The sequence below is a fragment of the Toxorhynchites rutilus genome, chromosome 2 (genome assembly GCF_029784135.1).
Source record: "Toxorhynchites rutilus septentrionalis strain SRP chromosome 2, ASM2978413v1, whole genome shotgun sequence".
Taxonomy (NCBI): Eukaryota; Metazoa; Arthropoda; class Insecta; order Diptera; family Culicidae; genus Toxorhynchites; species Toxorhynchites rutilus.
The window spans coordinates 271200475-271213078 of NC_073745.1; the positions used below are offsets into that span (position 1 = coordinate 271200475).

Below are 12604 nucleotides of genomic sequence, written 5' to 3' on the forward strand. Positions count from 1 at the left end.
CCCACTACAGCATAGCAACGGGCAAATGTGAATAAGACGGAAGGAGGAGAGTTGTGGTGAAATTGGAGAGACAGCAGTTATCATTATCGGAGAACGATGTCCGCGAATCCTCGCGGTACCTGAGGAACTGGGTAACTCCAGATCCCGATGGTGTTCTGTGCTTCTGGTACAAGAAGTTGACCGTGGCACATCCAAAGATAGCTGAGGTTTTCAACAAGACGCTACGTGACCCACACAACCTACCTGAATTCGCCACCTTTAGCGTCACCTTTCTCCTCCTAGAAGATCGCAACACATCGAACCCATCAATGTACAGACCGATATGGTGCACATCAAGTATGTACAAAATATTAAGCAGCATCATAACCGCCACACCCATATGGCCGATATACTCATATAGTATGGCCTATATTGACTATACGAAGGCTTATGGCTCCATACCTCACTCATTTCTCGTCCGGGTATTAGAGCTCTATAAAATTGATCAAACTGTCATTAGGTTCCTGCAGCATGCGATGAGGCAGTGGAGCAGTCTAGAACGCTGCCGATAAAGAGGGAGATATTTCAAGGCGACTTTTCAAGCCCGCTTTGGTTTTGTCTGGCACTGAACACCCTCAGTAGGACGCTCAATAGAAACGGTCATGGCTATAAAATAAGGTATGGTGACGGCGCCCACGAAGAAGTGACCCATACCTTTTACATGGACGATCTCAAGGCATACGCTGATTCACGTCAGCGTTTAGGTGTAGATATCCGGGTTGTCGAAGAAATGAACAGTGAAATCTGCATGGAGTTCGGCCTCGACAATTGCCGCTGTGTCCGTCTGCAATCCACCGAATCCGGAGGCTACGGCGTGTTGATAGAAGATATGGTGGTGGTGAATCTTACAAATACCTTGGATTCCAACAGCTCATTGGGATTCGCCACTCCGACATCAAGACGGAGCTGAGACACAAGTTCTTGAGTCGAGTGAACTGTGTCCTAAAGACTTTGCTCAACGCGGAGAACGAAATACGCACAATCAAAGCATTCGCGGTTCCCCTGCTGGCCTTCAGTTTTGGGGTAGTCAAGTGGAGCAAAACTGACCTAGCAGACCTTGAACGTTTCGAGCTGTACTGGGATCCCGCAGCACAACCGTCCAGATATTATAGTATACGACAAGAGTAGGAATACCATCTGGTCGGAGTTGAAAATCAGGACACCTGTCACAGCTACGATTATGAACAAAATACTTAAATCTATTTATTTAACGTATTTCTCGGATGGTCTTGCGGTGAAAATTCCAGAGGTGATTCTGTGATGGCTGTTCTGTATGATAACAGGATATTTCTGGACGGATTCAAATATCATGCGCAATAACGCCGGAGATAATTGATGCTTCCGATTGAATGCTTTCATGATGTATGAAACGCAAGAGTTCCACGCGAAGATTTGATCCAAAATGACAGACAACATTATAAATCCCGATTGGGGAGTTCAACTGGACCGAAAAACAGAGACAGTTGGAATTTTTTATGTTCCCTCGAGTGCTAGATCGTTGGAAGGTGAACTATTCTCACGGAAGCCAGGAGGAACCTGATTTTACTTGTCTACTACACTCTATATTTTAAGCAAGCTAACAGGGGTATCACCGATGGGACTTGTCGTTGAACTTTAGGAGTGGTCACATTTTTGCGCCGGGAATTCTCTTGGAAAATAAATGGTGTACCCTCGTTAGCTTGTTCGCTTCCATTTCGTCATCTGGCAACGTGGAGAAGACATTGTGTGTGGGGATTGGTTGTTGTTGTTAAGTCAGTGGAGAAGCGCCCTTCAAAATATCCGCGAAAGTGCGTTTCGAGTGTTCCTTCAAAGAGCGCTTCTGTTTATTTCAACGACTCTTGTAAATTTCACAAGCTGAAAGCACGTGTAGGATTCCCCCGCAATATGGACACTTATGCTCAGTCGCACTGCAGTATTCGCCCACATGTTGTTCTCCGCAAGTGGCACAGCGCTCTTTGTTGGCATAACGTAATCAGGGAAGGCGGAACCAGCAAAAGTGACTCGAAACGAGTCGGACGGCGTCGAAACGGTGGACCCGTTTCAGATAGAACGCCATCAATTTATACGTTATGGGAGGGAATGAAAACTCGACATTCGTGATTTAAATGTTTATCAGTAACAATCTCGTTCGCGTCCTATCGGTTAGACACGACAACTCGCAGTTTGTTCGGTCTTACTTTACAAATTTCGGTAACAGAGGTGTATCTTTTCAGATCTGTCATAATCTGAACGACCTTTAGGGCTTTGCCATTAAGTTTGGGCCAGAAAAAAGCAACCCAAGGACCAGCGCCAGGTGCATTGTCCGGATAAACACTGACACGGGGAGCGGACACAATAGGAGATAAATTCGAGGATAAGGGTTGAGTGGCGACAGTCACATCAGAGAGTGGATTACGTTAAGTTTTATAGCAAATTGATTCTGAATGTTTGAAAAGTTCCATCGTTGACTCTTTGATAATAATTTGATGGTCCTGAAAAGGGGCGATTAGTTTGATTGTTGAGCATTCTTTCGAGCGATGATGACAGAAGAATGGTGATAAGTCGTTAGATGATGCACGATAAAAGATGCCGAAGAAGAATGAGATAAGAACTAAGAGAAGAGCAAATTGGTCTAATCAAAACGTGGAATTTGCCGTAGCAGAAAATCAAACCAAACGCATACTTAATTGCACAATCTCGTTTTTGTATTGAATGAGCAGCTGGGAGAGCACAGATGCCTTGTGCCAATTGACCAATCAGAACGCGGAATTTTCGTGCGGATAATGCTTGAAATTTTTCAATTGTTTGGTGGTTAGTTTCATAAAATATATAAATTTTTTCATTGTTTTAAATTATTAAAAAATGCTTAACACGATTGATGCAAATATCTCAAAAATCCACCATCAAATGCTTGAGCAATGAACGCTTGAAATTGGACTATTTTCACGATGCGGCAGATTTTTCGTTCTCCACTTTGTACCCCAATATGATCCCGATAGACGTAATCCAACATCAAAAAACTTTTATTCAAAAAGAAAATACATAAATTATTAAACTAATTAACATAAGGGCTTGACGATTTCGAAACAAGAAGATGATTTTTTTTAATCCTTTGCCTTTCTCTTTAGCCGGAATTATTTTCGATTGTGAGTATTCTCTACTCACCCGAAACATCGATTCTTCAATTTCTTTCTTTATTGCTGTCATTTCCTTTGAATTTGAAAGCAAACACTTCCTCTTGAAGATTGAAACTGCTCGAATTCATTATGATTTGACTATATGTCTGTTTCAATTTCCTATGCAACGGACGACCGTTGCTTTCAATTGAATGTTTCATTCGATTTCATTTTTCCAAACTGGATTTTCCCGGACTGCCATTCCAAAAAAAGTGGAACCAAAAGAGGAATATAAGGGCATATTAGTCTTATTACCAACGCCAGCAACTGATTATGCCTGCTGGAATACTGCACATCCTTCCACATCGTCATTTACATTACAATCGGTGAATACGGTTCGAACTTAAACGAAATTTTCATTCATATAATATATAAGACAGTTTCATTTTCATTTGACTATTTGATAACTTCGCTCCAGTGTGGAAGCGTGAAACGAAACAAGACTGTTCAGAGGTCAAGTGATATTCTTTTTATTTAGCGTAAAGAGAAAGTAGCATTACTTTTAGAAAGCTTTAGTTTGCAGCAAATTGAAAGACGATAGGCTCATTAGTGAGTGAGGATGTGTCAATTGAAGCGAAATTATAAGACCCTGATTATGATTTGTCTACAAAATTGGATATCTTATAAAAATCAGGACAAATGCTAGAATATGAATAATAAATCAGGAAACACCTCCTCTGCCGTGAAAGTGACGCAAACGCCAAAATTGACATTTTATTTTTTATGTTATAGATTGATACCATCACCATCCTCGATTTTTTTCAATATATATATATATATATATATATATATATATATATATATATATATATATATAAATTAAGTTACATGAGGATATCGAAGAGTTTTTAAAAAGAAAGGAAAGACCGGTTTCACAGAGAGCACAAGTTAGACTGATTTTATTATTGTCAATTTTACATCATGAAGCCTAGCCATTTACCTAAAGCCCTTACGCTGCACATTCTATCCAGTCCGTTGTCGCGTCAGGTACAGAGTCCGAATCGGTGTTTTACGTTGGTGTCCTAAATTGTTGTTTCGCTTGCGTTTGCGAATTGATGCTACCGATAAACTGTTCCACAGTGATCGGTTCTGTTGCTGTGGGGAAAATGATGTTGCTTGCGTTAACTACTCCCTCATCAAGTTTGGATCGTCCCGATACAATTGTGTTGGGATGATGGTTGTCTGCTGAACTGATGTTTGGTTTTTCTTCATTGGGTGTCCTTTTCTTCTGGTACCAATGGTAAACTATGACGATCAAGCCTATAATGAAGCATATAGATGAGAGGCCCAAACTTGTTGATGTTTGGATGAAATATCGGGTTTTAATTATCTCCAGTTGTTCTCGGTTTTGGAAATGTAATTTCTTTAATGTGTGAAAGTCCAGGTTCTGCTCGAATTCGTTTTGTTCAATTTTCACGCCATCCAGAGGCACTATTGTTGGGATAATTCTCGATGGAAACGTAATGGAGCTAAAAGTTTTGTTGTTCAGTAAGATTGTACAGTTCTCGAAAAACAACAGCATCGTTCCTGTTAAAACTCTGTTGTTATGTAGACAGTCGCTTGATAGTGTGACTGTTGTGATTATGATGATGATATGGTTGTCTGTCAATCGTTTTATGTTGGTTGTATTCCGATAGTTCGTAAAGGTGCATTTTCCTGGGGAGCCTCGTATGATTTTGGAGAAGCATCTGTCGTCTGAGGTATCGTCTAATTTATCTTCTTCGCAAATGGAATTTTCGCCGATACTTTGGCAACTGCCTTTGATGAAATAGGTGGAGTTTCCGTAGATTGCTGCTTTATGCCAAGGGAGTTTGATGATTTGACCGTTGATTAGAAGTGGTTCTAGGAGAAGACTGGTGAATGGATGTGGTAAAATCTGCGGGACGCCGATGATGAAGTAGAGGATGGATTCCTTGAAGAGGGCTCTGATGTCTAGGTAATCGTATGCTTGGTCTGGATGTAGAATGGTAATATTTTGTTCTTCTAACTTATCTGAGATAAACTTTAGTTCTTCTGCTTCTAGAAAATTCTTAGAAATGATATTTATTTTTGCAAGTTGTATAACTTCGAAAATTGAGTCTAGGTGTTCTTGTATTAGGTCGACATGATAAGAAATTTTAAATGCCTGTCGGATTGCTGTGAAATTTTGATTGACAAGTTTGTTGGTGATTAGAGATTGTCTGGCTGATATAATTTGTTGCTTGATTATTCTTTGTTGTTCATTAACGGAATCTATTAATTTGTTTATACGTTTTCCTAGATGTTTGTTGATAGTTACTTGAATATTATTTTGTCTTATAAGTTCTTGGTTGCCTCGTTTTAAGTCATTTATATCGTTATCTATTTGGATTCGATCTTCTTCATCTAAATTGCCTGTAATCGCCTTTATGGCTGAGCCTAGAAAATTGAATGCTCCTCTCTTGTTTCTTCTATTTGGTAACAATTTCATATACGTGTTTTGGGCTTTCTTAAATTTGGACTGTAATGTGATATAAACGTCGCTGAAGTCTGTGAATATTTTAAGTCCGTCGATAGTGATAGCGATGTTGTTTAGTAATGGTCTATAGTCTTCCAAGTCTATTGTGTGATATATCCTGTGACGTCCAGTCTTAATTAGTACGTTTCCGGTCTGTAACGTCACTAGTCCTGGGTTTCTGGTCAGGTCATGTATTTGTATCGTTCTCGATGATGAGGTCGTGATGAACGTCAGCGTAATTAGTTTTAGAAGTTGGCTCCGCAACATCTATAATTTAGAAAAATAATTTGTATGGTTTCATTTTCGCCGAATATTTTCTTTGTGTATTTCTCTGCCAGAGTGGTCCAGAAACGTTCTACCTTTATCTTGGACAACTTTGACTGGGAAATACATTTCTTTTCCTTTGTTCCTTATTCCTTGTCTTCTATTATATACGGTTTCTTCCTCTCGAAGAACCGGTGGGTGTTCTCTCTTCTTATTATGGTAACCCAAATTTTTATTTTTAGTTTTATCTGATTGTACAATAATTTCATTGTAGAATTTGTTTCTGTTTTCTAAAATCTTTTCCATATCAAGAGGCCTTTCCTCTCCATCCCTTATTCCGTAGAATATTTCCCGGGGTTTGGTTTTTGTGGTAGAGTGGACTGTGTTGTTGTATATGGTGCAAGCTATTCTAAAAACTTCTTTTTCGTTTATGTCGGGATAATTATGCTTAGTACAACGATAGATTTCGCCCAAAGTTGAGTGAAACCTCTCCACTGTACCATTACTTGAACTATGGTTTGGAGGAGTGAAATGGATGTCTATTTTTAAGTTTTCCAGAAGAGTTTTAATTTCGATGGATTTCATTGAAGGTTCGTTGTCAGTAACGATCAAATTTGGGGTACCATAAATGGAAAAGTATTTAGTTAATCCTTTACGTACATCTTGAATGTTCCTAGATTTGATGGGAATCAATGTAGCGTATCTCGAGAATTTATCTAAAAAGGAAAGGAATATATTAGGTTGTTTTAAGAATATATCTAGATGTATTAAATCTAAAGGCTTTTTTGGGTCCGGAGTGGGTCCGAGCATGATTTTGTATGGATGCCTCTCGTATTTATTTTTATTACAAATGCGACAGAGCCTTACAAACTGTCGTATTTTTCTTTTCATTGCTGGGAAATAGTACCTGTTTGCTATTTGTCTATTATTTTCCCATACCCCTCTATGTCCATTTTCGTGGGTTTGTTCTATAACAATATTTTGTTCCTCGGCCGTTTTCAGATCTATGAGAATTTTTTGAGAAAAATAAATTTTGAAAGGTTTGCCTCTACTGAAGTAGTTTCTATAGACGATTTGAATCGTCTGTATCAACTTTTCCGGGCAAAGGATGCAGTTTGATCTTTTGGGATCAATGTAATCTTTAAACATTTTAATTAGGTATGGAACTCCAAATATCAATTTCGTAATTTTTCGTCGGAAAACTCGTGGAAATATTTCTTCATAGGTTTCTTCTTCGTTGGGTCCGATTTTTAGAACAATCTGATTACAGAACTCGTTTAATGGTTTTTCTGTGCCTGGGATAAAGTCAGAATCGTCGGTATCAGCAGAGTGGGCCGTGGCTCCGTCTGACGAAGTGTCGCTTTCAGATGTGGAAGAAGAGTTTTCTTCCGCTTCATTGAGGTTGATTTCCTCTCGTACTCTGGAAAGACTATCGGCTACGATGTTCTGCTTTCCAGGTCTGTATTTAATCTCGTAATCAAATTCTTCTAAATAGAGGCGCCAATGAATGAGTCTGCTATTTGAGTTTTTAAGGTTTAAGCTATATGTGAGAGGTTTATGATCGGTGTATAGAGTAAATTTTCTTCCGTAAAGATAAGGACGGAAGTATTTACATGCCCACACGATCGCCAAAAGTTCTTTCTCGATTGCGGAATAGTTTTCTTCTGACTTATTCAGCGTTCGAGAAGCAAAGGCAATTGGTTTGTCACTGCCAATTTGCCCCTGTGACAAAACGGCTCCAACTGCGAAATTGGAGGCGTCTGTTGTCAAAATAAATGGTTTGTCGAAATTCGGGTACTGTAATATATCACTCGATGTAAGAATATTTCGACATCGCTCAAAGGCATCTACGAAATCCTTAGTGTGAGTGATAGCTTCTCCTTTTCTCAACGTTTTTGTAAGTGGTTTGGCTATTTTCGCAAAGTCTCGAATAAACTTGCGGTAATAGCCTAAAATTCCTAAGAATCCTCTTAGTTCTTTTTCATTCTTCGGAAGTGGCCATTTTCTGATGATTTCCATTTTTTCGGGATTTGGCTTTACTCCTTCACGAGTTACGATGTGGCCTAGAAAGGCTACTTCTTTGTGAAGAAACTCGCTTTTATCGAGTTGCACCTTCATATTGAATTTTCTAAGACTATCAAAAATTTTCTTTAGGTTGTCAAGGTGTTCCTTTAGGCTGGTAGAGAACACGATGATATCGTCCATGTACACAAGACATCGGACACCAATGTGCTCTCTCAAAACGTTATCCATCACGCGTTGAAACGTTGATGGAGCATTTTTCAAACCGAATGGCATTCTTAACAACTCGTAGTGTCCGTTTTCGACACTAAACGCAGTTTTTTCGATGTCACTCTTATCCACTTCGATCTGGTGAAATCCAGATGCCAAATCAAGTGTTGAAAAATAAATGCAACGGCCAAGCTTATCAAGAATGTCGTTAATATTAGGAATGGGATAACGATCATCGATCGTTTTCTCATTCAGCTTACGATAATCAATGACAAGTCGCCATTTCTTCTGGCCGGATGCGTCCATCTTTTTTGGGACTATCCAGACTGGTGAAGTCCAAGGGCTACTTGAAGGTCTTATAATGCCTTGATCAAGCATTTTCGAAATCTGTCGCTGAACTTCCTCTCTATGGCAGAAAGGGTAGCGATAAGATTTCGTGTGAATCGGTATATCGTCTTTTGTGGAAATTTTATGTCTAATCGCGTTGGTGAAGGTCAGTTGTTCGCCTTCTACATAAAATATACTCTCATAATCTGCAATCACTTTCATTAGGTTAGATTTTTCTTCTTTGTTCAGATGATCAACTCTCAATTGATCGAAAATGGGTGTCCTGCCAAATTGAGTTACATAATCTTGGTTCGGTTCCTCTAAGGAAAAATTGTTAAGTTCAACATCTAGAGGACGTTTTATTAATACTTTTGAAGGGCTTTTTGATATGTTTGATACAGTGAAAAAAGCATGGCTATCTTTTGAATTGTAGATACCAGAGTGTATGATAATGTCCTTAGAGAGAAAAATGTCATCTTCCAAATAAAATTCTCCATTATTGATGATAGTTGGTAAATTCACAATTTTTGTCTCATTGGAATTTAACTGGATTATTGCCGAATTTGGATATTTTCGAAACATTTTCAGTACGCCAGTGGGGAATTTCAACTCATTTTGATCTGTTAATATGTTGACTTTTAGTTCACGTAAGGTCTCGTATCCTATGAGACCATCGAAAAATTTGTGGAAGTCGAATATGTAAAATATTTGTTTTTTTGATCCTGGTATTGTGGAAAAGGGGTTGAAATTTACGAATTGATCTATATTTTGCGAACCGTTAACGTTCGTTACCTTTACAGGTTTGGTGAACTTGCATTTGTCCAAATTGACATGTTTCGGACTAATGTAGTTTTTGTTCGCTCCCGTATCGATCAAAAACTTCAGTGGTCCTTTAGTGGTATTGATTTGTATGTACGGTATAAAATTGTTTACGGAGGAGTTTCTTGGGCCGTAATTATCTGAAAATTCAGTTCATCAGTGGAAGTGGTATTTTCTTCGACACTCTCTTCCTGATTGGTTACCACAGGTTGAAAAGATGTACTAGCCATCGATTCATTGTGATAATTATCCTGCTCATAATTTTCTTCATCATAGGTCTCGTATTCACAATTTGGTCCTTCGTACGGGCCGTAAGGATCAGACATATTTGTGCCTTCGTGGTAATTGATTGCTCTCCGAGGTCTATTCATATAGTTTATTTTATTAGATCTTATTGAAGGGTCTACATCCATGGGAGTAGGCTTCGGCATCTGAACTGGTCTTGGGGCGAATACGTTTCGCGGAGGAACTTGCGGTTGATTTAGAAAGCTTTGGTTCTGATGTTGTTGGTAAGGTGTGTGGAATTGATTCATTTGAGGTCTTTGAAAATTTTGCCGTTGATTAAAAGGATTCATTTGTAATCTCGAAAAATTTTGCTGTGGATTAAAATGATTCGTTTGAGGCTGATACTGGGCTCTTTGGTAATGATTAAAATTATTCCAGTTCTTTTGCCTTGGTGGGGGAGGTGGTGCTACAACAATCGGTTTTTGGAATCGATTTGTAGTTTCCATCTTATTAAGACCGCATTTATTTTGATAGTTTCTCTCTTCAATAGAAGCATCGAAAGCTTCTTTTAATTTTTTTGGTTGGCGGGCTCTTACGTTCCCGCCGATGGGCTCTTTTAGTCCTGCTAAAAACACTTGAAGAGCATTCTCCTGGTGTGTCGAGATTCTGTCCGTTCTCAAGTTGAGATCGAATGTTGAAATATTTGTATGGTTTATCAAAAGCGAAAGCAATTGATGAACCGAACTATAAAAATCTTCTATTGTTCCAGCTTGTTGCAGTTGGAACAATTCGCGGGTAAGCGTGACAGAATCACGCTTGTCGTTATAGTAAGCTATCAGGTTAGCTTTAATTTCTTCCCAGATTAGCGGTGTCCCGTATGTTTCTAAAACTCGGTCCGCATCTCCGGTTACTTTCGAGCGTATGGATTGAAGCCATACTTGCTCGAAGGGTGTCCCTTTAAGAGTTTCTAAAAAGGGCAACAGATTTTCCACTGCTCTAATGAAGCAGTGTAATTTGACGGGGTTACCGTCGAATTGCGGCAATTCGCGGATTGCCTGGGGCGTTTGCATCGCCTTTAGGATTTTCTCCGCCTTGTCGAACATTACCGCTGTTTGAGCAATTCTGGCGGCTTCTTCGTGTTCATTTAAATTTTCCTCCTGTGCTGAGGTATTGCTCCTCGGTAATTCAGGGGATATGTTAAAACTGTTTGGGTTCATTGTTTTCGCGATTATTCACAAAGCACTCCAAGGTAAAAATTAAATCACTCTTGTTAGATTTGCTAGATTTTTTTTTGTCTGATTTAACGTTTGGTTTTGTTTTAGATTAGTAGTTCACTTTTGTGATATAAAGAGAGTCGCTTACGGTGTTACCCGGGCTCGTCTCTCTGAATTAGTAGTTTTTTATTATATTTTATGGATATGGATACAGCTTTTTTTGTCTCAGGTAAGCTTTGTATCACTCCGATTAGATGATTGTTAATTTGACTAAGATCTAATTACTTACTTGATAAAAAGGTATCACTCGTGCGTCCGTTGTAGTTCTCCAATCGTCAGCCACTCGATATTCGTTCGCGTGGGAAATCACTTTCGCGAATTGGATCTACGCGTGAACATTTGAACGAGCAATCCTACCGACTGCGCCAATTAAGTTACATGAGGATATCGAAGAGTTTTTAAAAAGAAAGGAAAGACCGGTTTCACAGAGAGCACAAGTTAGACTGATTTTATTATTGTCAATTTTACATCATGAAGCCTAGCCATTTACCTAAAGCCCTTACGCTGCACATTCTATCCAGTCCGTTGTCGCGTCAGGTACAGAGTCCGAATCGGTGTTTTACGTTGGTGTCCTAAATTGTTGTTTCGCTTGCGTTTGCGAATTGATGCTACTGATAAACTGTTCCACAGTGATCGGTTCTGTTGCTGTGGGGAAAATGATGTTGCTTGCGTTAACTTATATATATATATATATATATATATATATATATATATATATATATATATATATATATATATATATATATATATATATATATATATATTTGCAAAAGCTTCCGTATAGATTCTAACTGCTCAATCCCTTTAAGGTAATTTGATTTTCTTGAAAATTTTGTTTGGTTTTCGGCCATGACTAAACAAGAAAAGTACAGCGAATTCGAATCACATAATCTCGGAGACTAACTGACAATACAAAATTACGGAACAAAACGTGGCAAATGCAGAAGGTCTTCTTCTGTAATAACTGTTAAAAGCGTTGATGAGATCTCACTTACAACCGCTTGTCAATTGATAAATCATAATTTAATTTCCAATAGAAATGTGTAATTCCAAATTTTCTTTCAAACATTTAAATGTCAGAATACTTATGAATAATCCAAATAGTCATAAAATAATCAAAAACAGATTAACCATTTAACATTATTTTTTTCAGCACACCCTCAAGGTGGCCTTCTACAAGCTGTTCGAGCAGCATTTTCAAAACCTCAACGAACTCTGTTCATGTATTGTCTTCATCATTTCCGTAATCGTTTTGTGGTATGTGGCTACATGGATAATCGGTACCATCATCAGACTGCTCTTGCCGCTGTTCGTGTGTGTTGTGTTTCTGGTAAGTGCAACCAGGTGCAAATAATTGTGACCCAACCTTTGATGATAACATATTCATCCCATTCACAGATCATTTTGAACGAGAAGTATCCTACCGCATTACCGAACCTAGTGAAGCTGTTCCACAACATATATTCCTGCGCGTTGAACTATTTTGAGAAATTAACTTCTTAGCACATCTTTTCTGATAAAACATATATTCAACAATAAATATGATCTTGTTATTATTAAATAATACACAATACAAAATAAACTGATTTTCGCAACCACACAGCCAATTTATTCATCATGAGGAACTCCTCCACCGCATGATCCTAATGTCGACAGTATTGATACCAAATGACCTACGCTCCAGTAGAATAGATACTCCATCATCATCAGTGTCAGTTGAATCAATTCCACTACAGGCTGAGGAACGATATGAGAATTTTTTTTTCGTGAAAAATAATACCACTTAAAGTCGC

The 12604-nt window shown here is 38.5% G+C and overlaps 1 protein-coding gene across 2 annotated transcripts in view; it reads left to right on the forward strand.

The window, feature by feature from the left end:
* LOC129771352 (uncharacterized) overlaps positions 1-12401 on the forward strand; it is a 59309-nt gene extending 46908 nt beyond the window's left edge. For both annotated transcript variants that reach the window (XR_008742349.1, XM_055774903.1), the window contains exons 2-3: positions 11965-12141; positions 12210-12401. Coding sequence is in view for 1 of the 2 variants with exons in the window: in XM_055774903.1 (XP_055630878.1) it covers positions 11965-12141; positions 12210-12314 (282 nt within the window). In the remaining variant the exon portion in view is untranslated. The remainder of the gene's footprint in view (positions 1-11964; positions 12142-12209) is intronic.
* The last annotated feature ends 203 nt before the right edge of the window (positions 12402-12604 follow it).